Raw genomic sequence first — 25,984 nt, forward strand, 5'->3', positions numbered from 1 at the left:
ATTATCTGATTTCTTTTCTGTACTAAAATACTAAAGGTATAATCTTATGTAATGGAAGTCAGTTAATGAATGATAACACTCCACATAGCATACTCTTTTAAAAAAAAGTATTATTTAAGATCTTATTGTCCATGGATGATTAATTCTGTGTCCTCTTAAGCTTCAGGACAATTCAGAAATGTTTAAGATGTGTGTTTCATTGGAATTCTCTCTCTCTCTCTCTCTCTCTCTCTCTCTCTCTCTCATTTAACCACGGTGTGGGAGTCACATAAAAGTAGGCAGGAACATGCAGACCACGGATGTCCCAAGACTGACACTGGATTTAGTATTAATTTCTTAATTCCTTTTCTAAGCATAATACTATTACCCTTAAATATTTTTTTTAAAAAAGAAAGTTGAAATAAAGACTAATAAGACACTAAGTCATCTCAAAAAACTATATTTTAACCCTGAACTGTAAACTTCTCAAGGGGAAAAAGGATTGTTTCTTACTAAACTCTATGTCCCTACCGTCCATCCAACTGTTTGTCAATTAAAAGGGTTACTGAATAAAGGAAATTTTAAGTGTTAAAAGGAAACATTGTATGCACATCCTTACTTTGATTATATCTTTATTTTATGCTCTATAATATCAAGATGTCATCACAGAAACTTTAGAAATTAAAAGTATCTTTTGGAAGTATAAACATCCAATAGCATATATGCTATACTTGTGATTTACTGGTTACTAACAGGCCATTAGTTAAGACCCAGTCATAGGAAAGAAATGAGATTAAAAAACCCCTTCATTCCTTTTCAGTATGGTGTAGAATAGGTTTCTACAGAATGGAGGCTACTTGATAATGAAAACTAATAAAAAAAACTTGTTAATACTGGGATATTAAAAGTTTCTTTTCCCAATAAATAAAAACGTTTTATGATAGAGAATGCTTAGATTCAGTATAGCTGAGTACATCTCAGTATATCCAATTAGGTATGTGGTAGAATAATACATGTGTACTAAGAATTTCTTAACTTGATCTTAACTAAGTAGGCAAGCATCTTCATCTGTATAAATACTGCAATTTAAAAGACAGTTTTTTAATTTTATATAGGTTATTAAAAATTTTCCCATATAGCACATGTTCCTACCGACAATTTTATAATACAAGCATCTACTATATATATAATATATATACAATACACACATATATCTTATGTATGTAATACATACTACATATTGTATACTGGAAAGGGTGATGCTGAAACAGTAAAGATTAAATATTACACTGAGACATTGTAAACAAAAGCTAACATTGAAAGTAAAACACAGCATGGGGAAATGAAGGAGGTCATGTCTGTGCCTGGACACGGGCTCTGACCCTGACAACTCATTCATTCAGCGCACATCAGCTGAGAACCTCGTGTGTCGGGCACTGTGGGTACCACTTTGCATAGGACGGTCACAGTGCTGGCTCTTCTGGAGACTGTATTCTTTTGGAAAGAGGGAGCTAGACAAGTGACCCAAAGAGTAAATGATTAGGGTGCTAAAACAGACAGTGATTAGAGGGTGGAGGAGAAGCAGCTTCTTTGATATGGCAGGAAAAGGCGCTCTGAGGAAGTAATATTTGAGCTGAGACTTGAAAGATAAGAACAAAGCAGTTACTCCAGAAGTCAGAAGAATATTCAACTTAAATGCAAAGGTGCTGATGTGAGGAAGAACCGGGTTCATGTGAGGAACGGAAAGGAGCCCAAAGTGGGTAGAATTAGTAAGCAATCGGGACACTTGCAGGAGATGAGGCTGGGGGTGTAGGTAAGTGCCAGATGCTGGGCACTGTACAAACCATGGGAAGGAATTCGTATTTTATCGCAGCAGCATGGGAAGCCACTGGAGGCAGGTGGGAGCCATGACCCGATTTATACTTTCAAAAGATCATGATGGTGAAAACAAATAGCCTGCAAGGGAAGGTACGCGTTAGAGGCAAGAAAACTAACTAGGAGGCTATTGCATGGTTCAGGTGACAGACAAGAGTGGCTTGGACGAGGGTATTAAGAGTGGAAATGGACAGAAACAGCCAAATTTGAGACATAGTCTAGAAATGAAAACAACAGGACTTGCAGATGCTTTGCACTGGGGAGAGTGGTAACGGTGAGGAAAGGGGAGGAACCAAGCAGCCTCCAAAGCTGATGGTGTGAACTGCTGCATGGTGAGGGAAGGTTTACAGGGATGGAAGCTGAGGGGAGAAACCTGTTTCCACGTGGGAAACCAAAAGTTAGGTTTGATGATTTTATTAACTATTCAGTTGGATATGCTAAGTAGTGAGAGGAATGTGCTGATGGTGAAGATGAGAGGTTTCAGATAAAACATACGCTCGCGGACACTCTTAGAGTGATGGGAGCTGAATAGCATCCTCTAGGTGGTGGGTATAGTCACAGAGGAGGCCCCCACGTGCCCCAAAAAACAAAAAGCAATATGGGTACAGAACAGGGCCAAAGCCCTGAAGGAACGAGCATTTAAGGGCGAAAGGGAGGAAGAAGATCCAGCAGAGAACACTGGAGAGGAATGGAAAGGGGCTTAGTCGGAACGTCAGAACAATGCGGTATCTTGAGAGCTAAACAAAGGAAGTTTCACAAAAGCAGGGCCTGGACATCGCGTCAAAAACTGCTGCGAGTGAAGCTGAGAAAGGTTCACTGGATTCAGCAATCTGGGGATCGCCGGGGACTTTGACAAGACTGGTGACGCTGAAGAGTCAACTGGGATCCTTTGAGAACTGTCTGAAGGGAAGGGAAACACGGCAGTGCTGGCCTGTGCTGGGGGCCACAGAGAGCTTAACTTCGTAGATTCCAGGTTATGTTTCTGCGCGGACAGAAAGGATCCAGAGAAGGGATGGGGGATCAGGGACAAATGGACTGACTGGACTTTGAGAAAAGGACACTTCCTTCTTTGTAACAGAATGGAAGGAAGAAAGGTGGGTAAAAATAAGAGTAGAGGTTGGGTGGTGAAAAGATAACCTTGGGCAAGTAGCTTAACTCGATAAGCTTCAGTCTTAAGAATAATGGGGCCCTGGAAAAACACAGTTTCCCAATATTCCCCAATAGAAAATCAAAAAAAGAAGAAGAATGGCTCCTTTCTGGAGCTGTGGTGAAGATTAAATTAGATAGGAATGTGATAAACAGCGTTCAGTAAATACATTTCAACAAATGCCATCCTTATTAATCAACATATCTCAGATTATAGACCCATGGGAAGCCATTTTAGAGAATAACGTTGCAAGTAATAGAATTAGAATAAAGTGTGCATGGCTTCAAAGCCTGAATTGTTTCTAATTCTCTCCAGCAATTTTATTTAAAACTGGACTGCTCTGGAAACAAACCTTTCTGAGCAATTTCACTTAAGATTTTTTTGTCTTATTTTTTTTAAAGAACAAAAACTTTTTAAAAATTATTGTTTACGATGTAGAGAAACTTTCTGTGAACCTTCAAATCCATAATTTTGGAGGGATGATGGACTAATGGTCTGATGCAGATTTAAAGTTGCAGAGAAACACAGAAGCAAACTGCAGGACAGCCCCCACCCCCAGCTAGGCTCCATCATTTTTTTTCCACATGCAGACTACGATACTACAGTTTAAGTACACACACATATGCGTATGTGAAAACACAATAATTCTAAAAGTATAAGCTACAGTTTTGAAGTTTAATATTTCTATGTTACATCTAATACCTACCTTCTGAAAAGGCCTAGGGTAGTACCGCATCTCTCTCTTTTAAAATTTAAAATTTCTTATTCTCCTTTGTTATTGGGGTAGCTAACTGGTACCTTCCAGAGGTGGGTCCTCTGTTTTATCAGGAGATCTGACTTTACTGCCCCAATTTAGAAATACTATTTTGAGTTTCAATACATTTTCAGTTGTTTTTATTATGGTTACCTAAATCAATGAATGGGTATGACACACTACTGATTTACACCCAACATTTTGATTTTTATGAGAATACAAATTATTTCTTCTGTGGAATCAGATGGCTATAACAGTAAATGCAACTTTAATGGTGAGAAACTAGAAGCTGATTTCTTTCTTTTATATATTTTATTTTATAATACTTCATATTTATATGTCATTATGATCTACATAAATATAATATTAATAAAATATATTTATCAATGGCTATCGTCTAGAATGGCCTTCTAAGAGTGCATTTCTTGACAGAGACAAGCGAGGTTCTAGTTGCCAAACACAAAATAAGACAGTAAAAAAGATAAAAGGTATAAGTGAAAAATAAATTTAACAACATATATTAACTGAATCAAAGACAGCCTCAATCAAGGCTTCATTGTAGCAAAAATAAAAAATATGAGATCTTATTGTACTTCAGCATGAAGAAGCATATGTTTAATAATGTGTACAATATGGCTTGCTTAACTGTGATTTTAAATTGCCACTGATTTATTCAACAGATACTTATAATATTTCCAATTATGTATAAAGGCCCATTTGATAAGAGGCCTCAGTGGATGCTTACAACAATGTTATTTTTACTTTAAGAATAGCTCTCCCAATGTAGAAATCAAGTTTTTGAAATCCTTTACATTCCATTAAATACTATGGAATCTTCTCATTAATCAAAGGTGTAAGATAACGTTCTGATTTATTAACTAAACACTAAGTGCAAATTTATGTTGAAACTGAACATGCAACATAACCAAAGAAATAACAAACTCGCTGATTTTATTTGCGGAGAAAAAGACTTGGTTATTTCAAAAGCATTAAAGCAGACCCAATTTGAATCTTAATGGTTGTAACACGCAAGCAGCGACCCCTCACCCCACCTCCCAAAACATGCACACCTTCCTCCTCTTGGTTTGTTAACATTCTACAAGTTTCTCTCAGGTTTGGCCTTGCAAACGCTTACTTGATAAAGTAGGTCACTTAAAAAGAAAGAAAGCCCAATAAAATGAATTACAAAGACAACAAGATTAAACTGATTGTACTGTTTTCATACATTGTAGTTGCAATTCTACAAATATGCAGTTGGCTGTGGTTTGGCATTTAACAGCATGCGATCAGTAAGGAGGAGGAAATTTTATTCTCATTAACTGTTGCAGATTTACTGCAGTGAAAAAGAGCTATGTAACCCGAGATGTGACAGTACAGAAAGATCAAAGCCTTGCACTGGAAACTAAATAAACCCTCTGGCTACTTCCTGCAAGGAAAATTCACTTTGGCAATGTAAAACAGAGCCCAGTTAAAAACTACTCTGTTTTATGAGCTGTCATAGCAGCTCAAGTGGTTTGGACCGGCTGAGTTTAGAACATTATATTTCCTTGTTTTTGTCTTAGATACTTCTGTAAGCAGTTTTATAGACCTCTTTTTTTTTCATTGTTAACACAATAACAAAAAGAAAAAAATGAAACTCTTTTCTTTTGGTTGAAACTGAGAAGGTAAGTACTAAACTTATTAAAGCAGGCAGGTCTTCATTTGCACATTCCTTTCTCATTTACTACAGTTTAATATTTTGCTCTTGTATATTTGGCAATATACATTTACTTTAATAATTCATGTGTAATCTGTACAATTCCTATTGAAAATAAGTGCAAATCAGTTTACAGAGCCCATATGGCTCGTATCTGAGGGTGAGCTATTTGTAATACCACATCTGGAAGGACTATGGAGAATATGGGAATTAATTAATATTGCATTTAAAAACCTATAGGCTCTAGGCTTCATCTGTTTTTTTCAAATAATATTTAAGAAAAAATATTTGGTTTAACATTTCTAATATAAGGAAGTTTAAACAATTACTCATAAATACTTAAATCACATTGTTAAACCAATCAAAACACAGATGGACTAGAATAAATCAACCTTAAATTAGAAAACGTCCTTGAGTTTAGGAGTAAGCTTTGTATCATTGGATCCAGACTTCAAGAAAAGATGACATGCTCTATTTTCTTCTCTCTTTTATTTTTTGGATGAGGTGGTGGTTCTTATCAACCAAATTGCTTACAATTTTGTTATTCTCACTAGAATATGAATAAGCAAGGCTTTATAATGGTAATTTACATACTGTTTCCTTAAAAAACAAACAAACAAACAAAATCTCACAACTCTTTTGAAAATGAGCATTTCATAGATCAAGGGTATTATAAGAGCAGTCATCTTTGCTGAAGGACTTTCTATTTTCTTTCCATTTAAGTTTACAACGAATTTTTATATCTCTCTACAAGCCAACAAAAGTGCAATTAATACACATAAAAATGTATGAACTTTAACACTAGATAATTACTCTTAATGGTGGTGATATAATTAACTTCTCAGTCATGACTGGATTAACTTGCATGTCATTTCTTCTAGTACAAAGCTACACCTACACCGTAATTGATGTGTTAACATTTTTATAGGACCTAGTCATATTCAGATTACTTTTTCTTATTTATAGACTCATTTATGCTGAATTTCTTCTCCTGAATGCAAATCCTAATAAAGTGACAATAAATTTGGTTTCTTTGGGAGCACCTTTGGACTTCATGTACAACTTACATGCCTCCAAAAACTCTGCTCAGATCACCTGACTGAAAATTAGCACGAACTTGATGAAGGCAGCTCTGTCTCCAACTTCTCTTACTTCTAAATTTCCAAAGGAAAGTAAATCACTTAAAATAATTTTCCGAGTCAGTAGTATAATTTCTCTAGGATAAAACATCTTCCCAAGTTTCCAGATGTCTAAGCCTTGATTTTTGGCTTGTATTTCTGTATTTCAGTAAAGCTTACAATTTGCTAATGCTGATGTGTGATAATCTAATAAAATTTGGCCTCAAAAGTTATAGGCCCAATTTACTAATAAAACCTAATTCAATTCTCCTTGGGAAATGCAAATCATTAATGTCTTAGCAGTGGAACCGTATTTCCTTGCCTTTTCAAGGTTAGAAAGAAGTTGTCTCTATAAAAGGTCTAACAAGTAAGACAAGACTAATGTATAAGGATTCATTTATAGGCAAAAAACAATAGTGTCAGGTATATAAACACTGACATTGGTTAATTAGCTAAATAAATTATTTGCATGAGACATTAACCCTTCTAGACTGAGATTATCTCACTCATTTCATCCTCATTTTTTATTCTAGGTTAATCTGTAGAGATTTTAATGAACTAAGTACTTAAGAGAATTTAATGGTAGCTAACTAATTAGTTAATATATTAGTTAATACATTAGTAGCAATTTGCCTACAAGAAATCTGAAGCACCATTTTGCAGTTAACCATGTCAAATATGTTACAGCAAAACAGGTAATCAGTATGTTGTATCCTACTACGAAACCTACGTATCTTACTCTGAATTGTAATAACATTTACTCTAAAACACAGTTCAGTCTTGGGCTCATATAACGGGCTAGTTGGAGGCAGCAAAGGTGTAAGAGTGCTGGCTCTCACCAAGCTTAAAGACTTCCCCGTTTATTAGCTATGTGGTTTGGGGCTAGTCCCTTGAAAATATTTGAACCTTAATTTCTACCTTTGTTAAAATACAGACAGTACTATTCTCTGCCTTATATACCTCACACACTTGATGTTAAATCAGATACTTGACGATATACATGCTAGTTAATCCAAGACTGAGAAAATACTTAGAGAAAAAGAAAAAGCTTTATAAACATTTTCATTCTTTGAAACTTTTAGACGGTTCCTAAGACATTCCATCTTCTGGAAAAAAAACAAACTGTAAAATTGCTATGGGAATATTTAGAAAGAAAAATGCAACTTAATGTAAAGATTGTGTTACAGCAAGAGTCTTATAATGTAAAAACCACTTATTTGCATTGGTTTAATTTTCTCATCAGAACTGTGTTACATAGCTATTGTCTTTCTTGTTCTCATGTTTTCACCATCCCACAAGTTTAAGAGTAGAATGACCACTTCTTACTTTAGATATAATTTTACCTGTCATATAGTATTATTTCTTATGAATGGTCTTACTCATTTCAAGAAAATTTACCCTGCATTTCTGATTGGTTAATACTGATGAAGGTGGGAGGAACTTAAAATTATTTCTATTGGCTATACCTAGGTAGATCACTTCTCATTGAACTTGAAATACAAGTTTTACACACATTAAACACAAGGTCATTTGGATAACCAAATATAATAAAAATTTGCACAGGTCTGGATATTTTCAGATTAAATAATACACTCTGAAACAGAGCAACTTATAAAAGTAAACAGGATACTGCCTTGTTCCTCAACCCTATTGTTCCTATAAAGAGGTTCTACTTTATGTTTTAATCGTGATGTAACAAAATTCCATTTAAACTGAGAAGCAACTCTTGCAAATATCCTAAACTAGGTACAGGTAAGAACAAGTATTAGAGATCTATGCAAATGTGAATGTCAAGAACAATGAGTAAATAAAAGGTATAACAGTGCCTTGCATATACAAAGTATTCAGGAAGCTTTTTTATTTTTTAATAGTATACATTGTTTAATAAGCTTGTCTTAAAATAAAAATATATTTACATATTAATATTAAATCAACAAATCTGTTGTCATAATGTTTTAACACATGCAAATGAACATACATGGAATAACTAAACATTCTGAACATACTGCTGACATTCATTACTAGAATTACAAATGTGGGCAGTGGTGTACTCAGTGTTATCAAAAACATCACAGGTGAGTAAGATTTTTATCAAAAAATAATTTTCAATAAGGAAGAAGCAAATTATGAAGTCTCTGTCAGTTCTTTAAAACTGAAGAATTTTGTTAAGTGAATATCTATTGCTACACGTATCTATTTTTACCTATTTCTACTTTCTTGACTTTCACATTCACTGAAATCAGAACACCACTGCAATATAATCTAGTATGTGGACAAAATCATGTGGCATAAAAGTAGGTGCTGAAAATAACGTTTATTCCACAATTAGATAAGTATACTTCATTATACTCAGTGTATCTATATTCTTTGACACACAATAATTTATTTCATTTAAGTAATTTATTTATGCAGGCTTTATCTTTGATGACTTACTTCATAAGAATAAATTCTTAGAAATGAAGACACAGACTAAAAAGGAGGTGAACAAGGTAAGGCCCCTCCTGTTCTCTATTACTGAATACATTCCACAAAGGTTTGATCGATTTAAATCCCTACAAGAGGTGTATCCGACTACCTCTCTGCTCCCATATGTGGGTATTAGCATTACAAAATCTTTGGCCATTGATGGGTAAAAAATGGAATCTGGCTGCTTTACTCTGTAACCACTGTGTCTGGCAAAATTACCAAAGTCAAGAGTGTTTTTAAAGGTTTCATGAAGCATGTTCCTCACTGAGAAAAAGGAACAGGAAAAGACATTAATAAATACAAAAAGGCTATGTTCATTTTTGATAAAAAATTAGTAATACACTAAATAAAGCAGTGCTTTAGTGAGTGGTTATCTTCAAAAGATTTCATAAATATTTACCAATTCATTTATATTTCTTACAAATGGTCGGTCTCAACATCTAGCAAAGGAACTGTTTCTTAGAGGTTCTTTTCACTTTCTGTTGATCCTTCCATACAATGTCTGTAATGCTGCCCCGGTAATGAAGGTCACTAAATCCTCGACTATTAGAAAAACTGGGGGAGTTTGGATTATCAATTAAAAATTGATAAAGGATTTACCAATGAAGGGATTTTATAGGCCTATTTTCTTTCCTCTCAATATAAAAACTTCTGAATTGGTCAAATCTGGATTGGTGGTAGACGATAATTTGATTTCTCCTTTGAATGACTGTTTTGAAATAATCTCATAATACTTAGCTCTAGAAATAATATGTAGTTCTGTAAACACTACATAATACCTTTTAGACAGAAAATACATAATTTTGAGGTGCTTTTCTCAAGTGAAAAAACTGAGTAAATAGCTGAGTATAATTAAGGTCGCCTAATAGCTACAGAAATAAGCCTAATGTGAACATGTAGAGTCCTTGTCTTAGGAAAAACTATGCATGTAAAAATTTGGATAAAAGGTTATCTCTTATACATTAAGGAAATAGGTAATTTGTTAGGTCTATTCAGTATGATTTTAAAGTGTGATTGACATTTCAATTGTGATTTAATATTTGAAAAAAATAAAATAGAGTGAACAGAATGAAAGGCGCAGGTTTGTAATATATAATAAATACATATGAATGCACACAAAAGTTAATGCCCAAGTTCTAAGAAAGGAAAAAGAGGCAGGCTTGTAACACGCACAGAAAATCAAAGTGTAGGAATCTGACGGCTCAGATAATGCACACACCTAGTTCATCTTTGTGAAACGGTCAGTAAATGACATCACGGTGCCAACCACAAAGAAGAACTCCAGGCCCTCTGAAAAACATTTTTCAAAGCCTCAAGGAAACCTAAGCAGCCTCTGCAATTTTTTTTCCAGTTTATGAAAATTGGATTCCTATAAAAGAAAAATGGACCATTTTTACTGCAACAAAAACTGATTTGTAAAAGCTGGAAGCAGTTTAAAAATACTCAACATGAGGTTCTTGTTAGTCTTGAAAAGTAAGAGTTATAATAAAAAAAAAAGGTCCAAAAATATGGTACGAATACATGGTAAACGGGGGGAGAAAAGCTAGTCTTACTCCTATTATTTTTAATTAGCTTCAATAGCAAGTTCCACTTTACTTTCTAACACCAGTTCAGATTTTTGCAGGGGAAGATTTACATCTGGCCCTCTGGGATTGGCAACTCTATAGCTAATGCCTTGGAGCCCTAATGTATTTTGCATTACCTCTAAATGTCGAGAAATTCTGGCGCCAAGAGGTTCAAACTGATAGTGACACATGTCTAAAACCCAGGATTCGCTGTCCAACTGCCAGTATCTATTTTATCAAACATCCAGTCTCCGGGGCAGAATAGAATAGATGACTTTAACAGTTTTCAGTGTTTCCAATTAAACTGCCTTGCTATATTACAAAAGTGCAGGCATTCAGATTAAGAAGGACCCCCTGACTTGGATTTTAAGAAAAATACTAATTTGAACTGTTTAAACAATTCTCTAAATCTGGCTTAGTTTCCGCATTTTAACAGATTTGTCCTATTACTAAACTTTGCCATTTTAGGAAGAAAGTGAAGAACTTTTTCTTTGAACATTAACAAAACAAAACAAACAAACGAAAAAGACACCTCTTATCATACAAATCAGAAATTTATTTTTTACCTTCTGGGAACTTGGGCTCATCTACTTTATCTGAACCTACTGAAACTGATATATTGAAAAAAACCACAAAGACTGAAAAGCCATGAGTACTGGCTAAAGCCACTCGGCAGTGCCATATTGTTCCATGTTCTTAAATTGTTAAAAACAATGCTAATGATAAAAATTCACATTTTATACATTTTTTATTATTTTTTTTCCCAGATAACTTGACAGTGCATACTTATCAAAGACACGTGATAAAGAACAGGGAAAGAATTTGTCAGTCATCTGGACAATTTCCCTGTTTAAAAAACAAAACAAAACAAAACCTCCAAATAGATAAATTTCCTCTTCTTAAAAAGTATTTAAAAATCAGTATTTTCAATATTGAAAATTCAATCAAAATAATATTTTTTCATACCTAACCCTCTATGTTGTCCATTAAGTCTGCCTAACTCTCCATGTTGTCCATTAAGTTTGCTTACTCTTATCTCCCCAGTGAAGAAGAATAAGTGTTCAACACCTTTTTTTCACATTACATCTCAAAAAATATTCCCATTTTGCTTAAAATCAGTTAAAACAAAAAAATTCAAAAGTAGTATTTTAAATCAATGTTACTTGATCTAGTAGGCTTTAAATCTACCTATTGGATATCAGAAGCTGAAAGATAGCCATTAGTTTAAAATTTCACATCTGGGACATTATGTAGCAAAATTTTCATGCCAAACTATGTGAATAATTATGTAGCAATTTAAAATGCTTAAATCTTTGTGGAATTAAAAAGTACGCCAGAGTTAAGATCTACGGTTTCTGACTATCAAAGAAGAGCATAGAAATCCTATTAAAAGAGAATCTTAACCAACCAAAAATGATTGAATGAAAGGAAGAGTAAATGATTCCAGAGCAGGAAACACAGAAAGAAGGACTGAGTGTGGGCTACACTGAGACTCTCTATCTCTCTGCTGATCCACTGCGAGTTCCTTCTGATTTGATCTATTACCTACAGAAAAACTGGGGAAATTCATTGTAAGTTATTTCTTCTGGAAATAAAAAAGAAAACGATAGTTATGTGATTTAAGGCCTGAAAGATTACAAAAGACAAGAGATGAAAGACTTAACTTTCTCAGGGGAAGTTCTTTTTAAAAGACAAATAATTCTCAAATCAAATGATTATAATAAATAAACATATCACTCTTTTGATTTGAAAATAGTCCATGGTAAGCTTTATTAACTAATCCTTTAAGCCAACATTACTGTGATATGTCTTTTATGATATGAAAGAACATACTTAAATATTTTTACCCTTGTAAAGAACTGAAGATTTATAAAGGTAAGAGAATTTCCCCAGTCATTTCTAAGAAGTTATTAACAGAACTAAGGAATAAAATCCTGAAATCTTTGGACACAGTGCATAACTTAGTTATCAAGTATACCTGTGTCTCAAAACATTTTTATTGTTTTATAAAATTATTATTTTAGAAAAACAGAAATGAGAGATTTTGCTGAATTGAGCTCCTAAGTTCATTGTTTTGTATATTCAATTTCAATGAAAATGTTCAGGTTCTTAAAAAGCACATAATCATATAAAAAATGAAAGCAAGTCTTTCTCAAATAACTAATGCATAATTAGTAACAGTCTGCTTTCTTTAGATTCATAGAGTCTGAAGGAGATACAAAAATTATGTTTTTTGGTTATAGTGAAACATAAATAGCAGAACAATTAATCTTGTAAATGCCATCAACAAAAATCTTCCACATAAATATCAGGATTATAAACCCAAATCATTTCTTCCTTTTTCAATTATGTTTTAGAAAACATTTGTACAGTGAATTTTCGCACGATGGAGTACAGTAGTTGTAATGATTAAACAGCCTCTACTTAAATAATTACAGCTGATTTAGACAGAAACATCAAAGGTAATTAAAAGCCATATGTTTCCTGGTATGTAACCATGTTTAACTTTTATTTCCTAAGGCTAGAGGTTCCTTCCCATGACAATCCAGTATACTAACAAAACTATTTCTAAAGTGCTATTATTTATAAAGCCCACTACAGAATACTGAACTACATAGAAGGTTATCGCATTTCATGTAATACTATAATTTTCGACCATGTTTTTAAACTTTGGGTCATGACCATTAGTGAGTTGTAAAACCAATATAGTCAGTTGCAATCTGCATTTCAAAAATGAAACAATAGAATAAAATAGAATATACCATTGTGCATTATAGGTAGTAAGACTACCATTTTAAGAAAGTTTTGTTTTACATATATATAGGTAAATACATATATGTAAACAAATACCTATGTGTGCACTGGGTTGCAATATGAAAGGCATTTCTTAATGTGGTTGTGGTTAAAAAAAAAGGCTTAGAAGTTATTAGAGTATGCTATATTTCCTTCAAATTAGGCATCATGTTTGAAAGAACATAAGCTCTGGAAACATACATACCTAATTTTTTTCTGTACCATACTACTTGTGTGAGCTGTTTACTTAAATTATTAAAGCCTTGATTTCTTCATTTGTAAAATGGCTACAACAATACTTGCTTTAAAACATTTGCTGTGCAGGTTAAATATGATGAATGTTTGTAAAATAGATTATACACAATAGATGACCAATAATGGTTGTAATACTTGTTGCATTAAATGGCTTATTGTAAGTGATCATTAAGAGTTATAAAATAGCAGTCATAATTGTATTCTTCCATTTAAAAAATACATAAACACATCCTCCAAACAGAAAATAGTTTATGTTAATAAAAAGTAGAATTTTAGAAGAGGAAATTAAATAAATATTTAAAGAAAAAGTAAATAATCTTAATGGCAAATAAGACTATAGCTATTCATCAGAGTAGTTTATGTGAAATTTCAACAGTCAGCCCAAATTAAAATATCACACCTCTAGGAATGATTTGAAGGAGAAAATATTGTTTACATATTCTGGTAAGATTTTAAAATCAATTATAGAACAATGCTGACATGTCAGACTTACTTTTTCCTTAAATATTTTATTTGAATGCCATCCAGGGAGGAAAAGTCTTTAATCAAAGTATCAACTTTTTAAAACAGGGATGTCTGAATAATTGTTAAAATCCATGTATTGTGTTCTTATTTTATATATTTTATTGGCTTTGGAAAACACTTAGGAAACAACCTGGCTTTGTTAATTTGGCAAAAGTACTGTCTCTTTCAATACACAGCCTGTATTTTCCAAAGTGATGAAACATACATGTTTTTAAGACCTGTGATCTTTTTTTTTCCACATAGAAAACGTGACTTCATAAATTAATTTAAAATCAAGCAAGCATGTTTTGGGAAATTTGAGTATTTTTTTCCTTTTAATGAAAAAAGAGAAATGGGGAATGAAGAGAATTCTAGCTTTTCAAGGAAAATAACATATATTAAATTTTTCTTGGAAAGTTTACCTGCCAGGAAACGAATGCTGACCAACGATATCTCCATTTTGAAGATGATAATCACTGAAGAAATCTGGACTTATTGCTCCTTCAGAGGAAATTAATCCATCTAGAAAGAAGGACAATGGTAACTAGCAAAACATATTTGTAGGGAATAACAAGGAAACTATTCAGCAAGCAGCACAATAGAAACAGCCTGCATATTTAATTTGGAAAGAAAAATGGCAGCATGATACACTATTCTCTTGGGAGTCTGAAGAGAAGACCATACACACTTAAGTGTTCTTTTACAACAATGCAGCGCAACAACTGATTCTTTATCGGTCACCTACTATGTGGTAGTACTATACTAGCACAGAAATGAATACAACAATCTCTGCCTTCAAGGGACTTACACCCTTGCGGAGAAGACAGAAAAAGACAGGGATGAGGTAAGGGAGACAGGGACAGTAAGGATGGTCCAGGCTAAGCAAACAGCATGAATGAAGACCAGGAGGTGTTAAACAGCATGGTGTCAGTAACAAGCAAAGCTGTAGTACGTCCCTCATTTTATAGCCAGACAGCGTCATTTGTGTCACGTGACCAGGGAATTAGATAGTTCACGTAAGTGAATTTCTAAAGAAGCAATGCTGGACACACTTTAAAACACACATACAACCTTAGGTTAGAAATCTTTGTAAATATATTTTATATACTCTGTGATTTAAAAAAGTGTCCTTCCCAATCATTTAAATACTTGATGACTTGATCTTCATTATAAGCATCAACGACATAGTCAAGCTCTAGGTTAATAGACACATTTGAATACTCTATGTTAAATGGCTCTACGCCACTATGCTTTCTTTCAGTTGCTTATAAAGTGCTTCTTTTCATAAATCTTAATCTTCATTATTACTTCTTGCTCATTTTAGAGTAATACTATCTTCTCATTTGCTCCAAACTAAGAATCCAGATAACCTATTTTTGATAGAATGATAAATAAGACTAAGAATCTGAGGAAAAAAGATCTAAGTGATGGCTTCAGGGCTGTCCTGCACATAGTACAAATGTAGTCTATTATTATTATTTTTTAAGTTCTATTTTTTAATATTAGTTTCAGGTTTATAAAACAATGTAATGATTAGACATTTACACCTCTCACAAAGTGGTAACCATCCGCCCCCACCCCCCACAGTCTACTACCCTATGCTGTATTTTACATCCGGTGACTATATATGTACACATACACACACATATTTAATTATAGTTGATATTCTGTATTATTCTACTTCAGCTTCAGGTGTACAGAGCAGTGGTCAGGCATCTGCACAATCTATGAAGTGATCCCTTTGTTACATCCAATATCAATCTGACACCCTACATAATCTTTACAACATTATTGATTATATTCCCCATACTGTATTTCACATCCCCATGACTATTTTGTGATGACCAATTTGTACTTTCTAATCCCTTCACCTTCTCCCCTATCTCCCAACCCCCCTCCCATCTAGCAACCATCAGTTTTTTCTCTGTGTCTCTTAGTTTATTTCTGTGTTGTTTGCTTGTTTATTGTTCTTTAGATTCCACATATAAGTGAGATCATATGGTATTTGTCTTTCTCAGTCTGACTTATTTCACTTAGCATAATATTCTCTAGGGCCATCCATGTTGTTGCAAATGGTAAGATTTCATTCTTTTTTATAGCAGAGTAATACTCCATTGTCTAAATGTACCACACTTTCTTTATCCGGTCATCTATTGATGGGCATTTCTGTTGTTTCCGTATCTTGGCTATTGAGACTAGCATTGCAATGAACATAGGGGTGTATATATTTTTTTGAATTAGTGTTTTGGATTTCTTTGGATAAATACCCAGGAGTGGAATTGCTGGGTCATAAGTTAGTTCTAATTTTAATTTTTTGAGGCACCACCATACTGTTTTCCATAGTGGCTGCACCAATCTGCAATCCCACCAATAGTGCACGAGGGTTCCCTTTTCTCCACATTCTCACCAACACTTGTTGTTTGTTGATTTATTGATGATGCCCTTCTGACAGATGTGAGGTGGTATCTCATTGTGCTTTTTATTTATATTTCTCTAATGATTAGGGACACTGAACATCTTTCATATGTCTATTAACTAACTATCTGTATGTCCTCTTTAGAGAAATGTCTGTTCATGTCCTCTGCCCATTTTTCATTTGGGTTGTTTGTTTTTTGGTGTTGAGTTGTATGAGTTTTTTAATAAATTTTGGATATTAACCCCTTATCAAATGTATCATTGGCAAATATCTTTTCCCGTTCAGTAGGATACCTTTTTATTTTATTGATGGTTTCCATTGCTATGAAAAAACATTTTAGTTTGATGTAGTCACATATATTTATTTTTTTCTTTTGCTTCCCTTGCCTGAGGGGATATATCAGTAAAAATATTACTGAGGGTAATGTTTGTGAGTTTACTTCCTGTATTTTCTTCTAGGAGTTTTATGGTTTTGGGTGTTACATTTAAAACTTTAATCCACTTTGAATTTATTCTTGTATATGGTGTAAGAAGGTGGTGCAGATTCATTTTTTTGCATGTATCTGTCCAGTTTTCCCAGCACCATTTATTAAATAGACTGTCTTTACCCCAATATAAACTCTTGCTTCCTTTGTCATGGATTAAATGATGATACAGACCTGGATTTATTTCTGGGCTCTCTATTCTGTTCCATTGATCTATGTGTCTGTTTTTATGCCAGTACCATGATATTTTGATTACTGTCCTTGTAGTATGATTTGATGTCAGGTACCGTGACACCTCCAGGTTGCTTTGTTTTTGTTTCTCAGGATTGCTGTGGCTATTTGGGGTCTTTTATGATTCCATATTGGAAAGGAGGAAGTAAAATTGTCATTATTTGCAGATGACATAATCCTACATATTGAGAACCCCACAGATTCCACCAAAAAAACTATTAGAACTGATAATGAATTTAGTAAAGTAGCAGGATACAAAATTAATATTCAGAAATCAGTTGCATTTGTATACACCAATAACGAACTATCAGAAAGAGAAATTAAGAAAACAATCCCATTCACAATTGCATCAAAAAAACCCCCAAAAAACTTAGGAATAAATTTAACCAAGGAAGTCAAAGACCTGTATTCAGAAAATTATAAGACATTGATGAGAGAAATTAAAGAAGATACAAATAAATGGAAACATATACCATGCTCATGGATAGGAAGAATTAATACAGTTAAAATGTCCATACTACCTAAAGCAATATATGGATTCAATGCAATCCCTATCAAAATACCAATGACATTTTTCACAGAACTAGAACAAATAATCCTAAAACTTACATGGAACAAATGTATTTTAGTAAATGGCTTTTATAATAACTATTTGGAAAGCTCTGAGTCCTTTTAAAGTTTCCTATTTTGAAAGTATTCTGGGTTGTAAGTGACTTCTAGGTAAATATTGGCTAGGTCATAACCACAACATTGTTTATAAATTTGGCACATAGTAAATAAATTATTCAGTCACCAGATGACAATTTTACACCTACTATATGCATAATAATACTTTCCTAAGTCCTGTGGGAAATACAAAAATTACAATACATAATTTGTTTTTAAGAATTTAAGGTTAAGTGAAATATAAGACAAACACTTAATATTTTTCATTAATAAATGATATACAACAGGAACAGATACATATACCAAATGAGTGCTGGAGACAGAAAAGGTTATAGAGAGATTTCTGTGTTCTATGGAGGTTAGAAAACCCTACTTGGGGAGGGAGGGAGGGAGCCAGAAGTGTAATTGACTTGAGTCTTGAAAGATAGGTAAGCGTTATATTAAAAATGGAGTGAATTAAAACAGTAATAGAATTGGCAAATGAATAAGTGAGGTAATTTGTACTTCCTTAAGACTCCGGGTACTATTCATTTAGTACAAATACCTATTCGTTACATATCATATACAAAAAACATATTATTATTTAATTGTTGAATTGTTAATGAACAGCTTTGGTATTTGTCTTATTACTTTAGTAAATTTAAAATACTTAAGAGGTAGCTGAATTTTGTCTAATATTTAGCCCAGTTTCTATGTCCTCTAAAAGTTAAAGACGAGCTAAACACAAAAAAGTTACAAAAAAATGAAATTGTGGGAAATGCCAAGATACCACAGAGAGTTGAGCATCTAAAAAAAAATAGTAATTTTTTTTTATGGCTCTAACACTTTGTGAAAGTACAGCTAAAATTAGTAAGGTTAAAACAAACAAAAATCAACAAGCTTTTGTTAATTAAAACCAAATAATTGAAGAGCAGGGTTTGAGAAATCTGCCAATTTTAGAGGAACAAGGCTAAGTAAAAATGCCAAAATAAAATGTATACCACACTTTGAAAATGACTACAAATATATTCACCATGGCAGTACAATAAAATATTCTATATTCAGAAATACTTCAGATATAAATACAACTCAATAAAAAGATACCTGAATTATATTTTAAGTTTTTATTACATGAAACATGACCTCGGGAAGTGAGCCAGACTAGGAAGAAATTAAATAAAAAACTTGTCAAATTCTCAGCATCTTCATTTTGATTCAGAGCTCCCATCATCTTCACAGGGAAAAAAGAGGAGCAAACGGATAAATGGAACACAGAGAGAGAACTACAAACTGGGAGCTCACCAAACAGAGATCAAACTAAGTATTTCTGAGCTTAAAGATTCAGCCAGAAATTTTATGAACCCAGAATACAACTTTAACAATATTATTATTATAAGCCTGATATTATGTAAGAAAAAAAGAGAAAATTTATACTTCTGAACATTTTTAATAATCCTCAGACACTGCAATCCATTCTGTAAACTACAGCTTCTACAGTGCCCTTTAACGGCTTGACAAAATTTAGGCAACTCTTGATATATGAGCAATCTGTCTTCACTAGAATGACGTATAAAAGTTAAATTATACCTTAAATTAAACCTACAAAACAAGCACCCCAGCTTCTTTGAAACTATCTGTTTCTCAGTATTCTGTATCCAAAATTAATTCTTTATAGAAATACTAAAAAGGAATCATATAGTCGTGAATTTCATTTGAACAGCCAGAGAAGAAACAGAAGACGGAGATGATATACACCAGAGCTCTTTGTAAGATGTGGAACATTATACACATTTAGGTTATTAAGTTATATGAAGCCTTTAATTCTATGGTTATACACAACACCTTTCTGAGGTGCTCCAAATAACGATGACAAATATGCTTATGAGTAAAATTGGAATGAGGATGAAATCAAAGCAAACTTATTGTCAACACAGGTAATTTATCAGCTTTCTGATATCTGAAAATCAGTTTAAAAACTGGCTTATAAATAAAAATAAAAATTGCAAAAACAGTATCTTCTTATCAACTGTTACTGAAACAAACTTTATTTTTTAAAGTCAAATGAGAACATAATATTGGGCTCTTTGGTGAACTAGCTAATAGTGAAATTGTGATTGTATGGGAGAAAGTAACAATAATGGAGAACATGAGAAAAAGAAATGACTAAAATAGGTAAGTCAGAGCTTATTTGGCTTGGCTGTACCTGATAAGACACATCACAGAAACACATAGGAAAACGAAAACTATAGTCTTACAATGAAAGAAATTGAATAAAAACAGAAACAAACCATTTTAAGCTTCATAGTCCAGAAATACATCTACATGTTAAATGCCCAGAGTAAGATTCACCACAACTGATGTACAACAAAAAAGTAAACAGTCATTTAGAAATGCGTAGTAGCAATATAGCTTTATAAATTATAATACACTTTCTCTGTGGGCAGAAGTGCTAAGCAAACAGCATCATTTTCATGACAGAAAAGGAAATGATTCAGTGATTACAATTACAATAATTTTAGACTCTAAGGAAAAAATACTATGACTAAAGGAGATGCTAGGTTCCTATTTCATATGACAACACTAAGATCCTTTTTAAAAATAAAAGAGACAAACGGTTCCATTTTGACATATTTAAGAGTTTGAAAATATAGAAGACAATATAATAACTAGGAAGTAGCAAATGCTGCTTCATTTTAAAGTGAAAGATAAGACCCAGGGAATCATGGACCATTTAGCTTAACCTCTGTGGCTGAAAAGCTACTGAAGCTAAGCTGCTTCTGTCGGAAGCAGCCTAAAGTTTCATGGAGACCCAGGGACTTAAATAAGATGTCTCTTGCATTCAAACAAATCTGCAGTGTTACAAATTTCTCTGAGGTTTCTGAACATACAACTGCACACTAAAAGGCAGGAGGCTGGCATTATCTAGATTTCCACAGCACACATCTAGAGATACTACAGAGATCCATTCAGTAGATGAACAATTCATGGAAAGAGAACTAGGTAAAACAATAAACTACAAAAAAAAAATAGATGGCTTGATATGAGACTGTATCTTTAAACTCACAACAATGAAATCTCCACTGTGAAATGTCTGCTATATCACCAGGCTACAGGTATTTAAAAAACACTATGAGGATTTCTAATGATAATATTTCACTCCTCAAATGCCTAAATTTATTTATTTTTCCATCAGTTGGTGGCTGTTTCTAAATTTGGATATATAGAAATATATGTAACTTAGACTTCTCCCAAAAGCATAAGATGTACATTTTAATTATAAAATATTTCACAAGAAATGTTTATGATTTTTATTTTAAGATGTTAAGTCAATTTTGGAAATGTGGTATAACTTTTTAGAGATCTATCTGCTCTAAAATTCTAATTGTATTAAAACAACAAAGTTGAATACTGAGATGATTAAAAGTTTTATTCTGTTTTGAAAACTGGTAATTGATTCACACTGAAAAGTAGCTATCAATCTTCAAAGCAAGAAACCCGATTCCAAGAAATTCTGATTTCTATTAACAAAAAAAATTCGTATCATATATATTTTACATCATTTTACTTCATGAATATCTGAATACGTAAGGAACAGCTGCTTGCTATTACTGAGCTAAGAAATTCTGGTTGGTTGAAATTAATGATCTCCACCATCTGGTTTGAAACACAAAATAGTATTTCATAACTACTGTAAAGTTCAGTTAGGAAGAAATCTATTTAATTTTCAAAGTAAAGTATCAATTTTCCAGGATTCAAGTATCTATATCAAATATAAAAATAATATAAAAAAATTAAATTTGCACAACACACAATTATGACAACACATGAATCAAGACAGTAGGAAAAAAAGTGAGCCATTAATTCAGATACAATTACTTAAATGCTTTTTATTTCCAACCTGCTATAGATCTTCATTAGCAATCCTTTCCTCTTCTCAATGAAGTGATATTAATATTGGCAACAGTGCAGCACATTAAAAGCCAGAATATGCACAAACTTACCAATCTTTGTGCCAAACACACCCCTGGAAAAAGGTGGTATGGGAAAATCAACAAGGTTATAACATACGTAAGATTTATGCAAAAATTAAATTTTACCTTGAAAACACTAGCAGAGTTTAGAAGGAAAAAAACCATTGCTATAAATTATCTAAATCATCCCAATCAAACAGAGTCACCAAATAGTTTACTACTCCAAAACTAAAGCAAAACCGTGGCAAAATTAGCCTGTTAAAATGAAATACATGGAAAACAAAACATAAATTAGTAAGTTACACATTTAAATAAATGCAGAATAGAGAAAAATGAGTATTACATTTTCCAACGTAAGTCAGAACTCTTGAAGATGTCATTTGAAGTTATATATTCTAGAATGTAATAAACTAAGAGCTATTAATTTTCCTGGCTACAGCCTTTTTTTATGGAGAACACATCAAAGACCAACCTAGAAAAAACTAACAGTGACTTAATAGGTTTGCTTGGTGTGCAGTGATGTTATGTCTGAAATCATTAGCAGAAGACCATTTATATCCTGAAAGAAGTGCTTACAAAGCTTGGGGGTGAGCAAGCTTGGCAGACCAAAATCTCTGTTCATGGCACGCAGACAAATTGTGTGTGTTTGCTTTGCTTATCATCGTACCTGAGTTGTAGAAAAGGTCAGGTCTTTCGAGAAGGTCTCCTTCATGGATGTATGGCTCAATCCGATCGTCACCATACAAGCACTGCTCACTTTCATCCATCTGACGGCTCTCCACCATCTCCAGCCACTGCGAGTTGTGCCAGCGGAACTTCTCACTCTGAATCTTCTTAGCCCATTCTTCATCATATTCCTGTTGAACACACAACAAAGCCTTATTCTGTAAGCTTCTGAAGGCATTCCCTTGGTCCTTAGGTAACATACTGCTATCTCCTGGGAAGAGAATTTGGGGGGCCTTCACCTGGGTCGGGGGGAACATTAAAAGGAACTGCACAGAATTACTTTATACACTTAACACACGTCAATTAAATACATAATAGTAAAGAAATCTCTTTTTGGATGACCAATTGCTAATGGCAATGGCAAAAACGGGATAAGTGTAAATTTCACAAATCCTGTATTACTAGAATTTAGGTGAGCAACCAGTCTTCAGCTCCCAAAGAGTCTTGTGGCTATGATGTTACAGGTGACACTAATGACAGGTGGTGAAGCATGAAAAGTACATCTTTTGCTGCATCTTTTTGTTTGGACAATACTTTGCAGTCGGGGGAAAGAAAAACACTGGTAAAGTATTTCACCTAACTACTGAAATGATTACTACAGAAAACAAATACCAGAATTTAACTGAATTCTGTTTCAACCACAAAATGGTGATGTTATCTTATTTAGTCATAATTTCTCCTTCAAATGCCTATCTCCTGCTTAAACCATGAACTCCTAAGGAGCAAGATTATGGCTTATTCCTCACTGCTATGTATGTGATACCTGTGCAGAGAAAACCCTTGGTGAGTGTTTCTGAAGGACAAATAGGCCCGTTATTGTAAACTACCGCTGAACCTTTCTAGCTTCCTCCGTTTCCCACAGGTTATGGCGCCTTCTGACTAGTGCATTCATTTAATAATGAACGGACAGGACCCCTGATGGCACAGATTGTAACAAAGGGATTCAGGTATTTCTTAGCATCCTACTCTTAGGGGCCTTAGTTTTAAATTCCTCTGTCATATCTTTAACACTTTTGCCTCCAGTTACCCAAAAAGAAGTTGGAAAGGTACCAGCTACTAATAGCACTGTCCTCCAATAGTCAAGATGACCGTGCCAACTAGGAGGTAGACCAAATATACATTTTAGTCCAATAGCTGAGAAATTTTCATCCAAGCTGAGGCTCAACTCAAAAATACACATCACAGAATGAAATTCTGGAATGTAAGAATAAGTCTGATATTTTATAATAAAGGTAATTATTATCTTGTTAAAATTTTACTTGTTAAATTTTACAAGTTTCACATTATCAATAATTCTCTTAGCAGTATCAGCCATCAGAATGTGTGTTTTAACCATACGTCTTTGAAACTATATAGATGCTTTAAAAAAAAAAATTATAGGGGAATGTTGGGGCACAGTGTGTTTCTCAAGGGCCCATCAGCTCCAAGTCAAGTCATTGTCCTTCAGTCTAGTTGGGGAGGGCGCAGCTCAGCTCCAAGTCCAGTCACCGTTTTCAATCTTTAGTTGCAGGGGGCGCAGCCCACCATCCCATGTGGGAATTGAACCAGCAACCTTGTTGTTGAGAGTTCGCGCTCTAACCAACTGAGCCATCTGGCCGCCCCCTAGATGCTTCTTTTCAACTGAGGTTGGTGGAGGGAGAAGACAATTTTTGTCTATGGTACTGCTGACGGCAATTTTGCCACTGAATTATTAAGCTTTCCCTCTTTCTAATAGTTACCTAGTAACATCCCTATTAGTTGTCAGTCTATTTCCTTATCTAATTACTTAAAATTAAATGATATAAAAGGAGAGCTATCATAAATATTAATGACTTTTAATTAATTCAAATTAATTTAATTTAATTTAAAAATAATTTTTATTTAACATTTTACTTTAAAAATAATATTTTAATATTAAAAATAATGTTTTAATTTAAAAATAATAAACATTTATTAACTCAACTGTTGCAATTTTTAAATCACCAGAGATTTTTTTACTCCAAGTTACATCTACAATACTAACCTACATTTGAAATTGACAATTTAGATATAAACAATAAATCCTATATCTAAATGCCATATCTTGTTGGCATGGTTATAGTGATTAAATATAATTTATATAAATTTATATAATCATCCAATCATTGATCACACATAAATTGCTCTGATAGAGTAAGAAAATACAGAAAACTTAGAAAACTTATAAACCTATACTGAAAACCACATTGGCCATTACTGTTAATTAATTGAAGTAACTGCTCTCTAAATTAGGTATTATAAGTATTGCCACTTTACTAAAGAGAAAATGAGGCCCAGCACACTAAAGTAACCTTGGGTAGCAATGTGGAAAAGGCCATTAAACAGGATAAATGAACACTTGGCAGGCTCACTGCAGACTGGGTTCTTCAGTGAATGAGAATATAATAAATGGCCTCCAAGGTCAACTTTCAGCTCTGAGATTCTATGAAGGGGTCGAATTGTTGACCAATCAATGATATTGGAGGAAGCAGCTTCTGGTCTGCTAAGTGTACTGTATCACACATTGTGTTCTCAATCATGTTCTCTCTGACCTGCCCACACATGGCAGGGTGCTAGGGAAAGAGGGAGTTGAAAAAAATAATAGCACAGAGATGTTGTTACAAGTAATTTCACTGGCTACAGATTTTAGCACGTCACTTTGGGTTTCCAAAATTAAATAAAATACTAAGTGATGCTAATTATGCAATATGGACACTCTGATTAGCTTCAAAATAAGTTAGCCCAAGTGCTAAATATAACTTGGAACCTCTTCAAAGTTCGGTGACTTCAAAAGTACAGTATATTTTTTTGGTTTCGTATTTAGCACAGTGTTTGTGCTCAAAGTCAGCTGCAAAAGTGATTATTGTCATATTAGAAGTGGCCAGATAATTTAAGAAGAATGATCACACACACCTGCAGAAGAAGAAAAGGATAAACTTATTATCTGTAAGGTACAGAATTTAATGCATAAACAAACAAAAAGCAAAATGGTATTTTGGGGAAGAAATTCTCTGTACCGACTGGCTTTTTTCCCTAAAAGATAAGTTAGTTACAGGTCACCAAAACTCCCAGAAGATGCCTCATAATACCAGAAACCCCATTAAGTCTACATTAAATACTGGAACTAATTTAAGTGGTATTGTTTCTTTTATGAATACTAGCTTATTTCACTTGGCAAGAGGTATAAAACTAACTTTTCATTTTGGTAAAAAGATTTTTAATATGAATGAAGAAGTATTCAAGGAAGATGACAGAAAAACATGTGATTTGATTGTTTTATTACAATTTAAGTTCAAGCACACGGATTCCTAGTGTAAGAATAGGAATTAAAACTCAGTCAAGCTCCCCAAGCATATAAAACA

General features: G+C 33.4%; 1 protein-coding gene across 2 annotated transcripts in view; it reads right to left on the reverse strand.

Moving 5' to 3' along the window:
• Positions 1-25,984, reverse strand: part of KIFAP3 (kinesin associated protein 3) — a 114,981-nt gene that overhangs the window by 14,886 nt on the left and 74,111 nt on the right. For both annotated transcript variants that reach the window (XM_019716383.2, XM_019716384.2), the window contains exons 18-19: positions 22,567-22,756; positions 14,575-14,674 (exon numbers count right to left, since the gene is read on the reverse strand). In XM_019716383.2, coding sequence (XP_019571942.1) covers positions 14,575-14,674; positions 22,567-22,756 — 290 coding nt within the window. The remainder of the gene's footprint in view (positions 1-14,574; positions 14,675-22,566; positions 22,757-25,984) is intronic.

This window comes from Rhinolophus sinicus, linkage group LG17, assembly GCF_036562045.2.
Source record: "Rhinolophus sinicus isolate RSC01 linkage group LG17, ASM3656204v1, whole genome shotgun sequence".
NCBI lineage: Eukaryota > Metazoa > Chordata > Mammalia > Chiroptera > Rhinolophidae > Rhinolophus > Rhinolophus sinicus.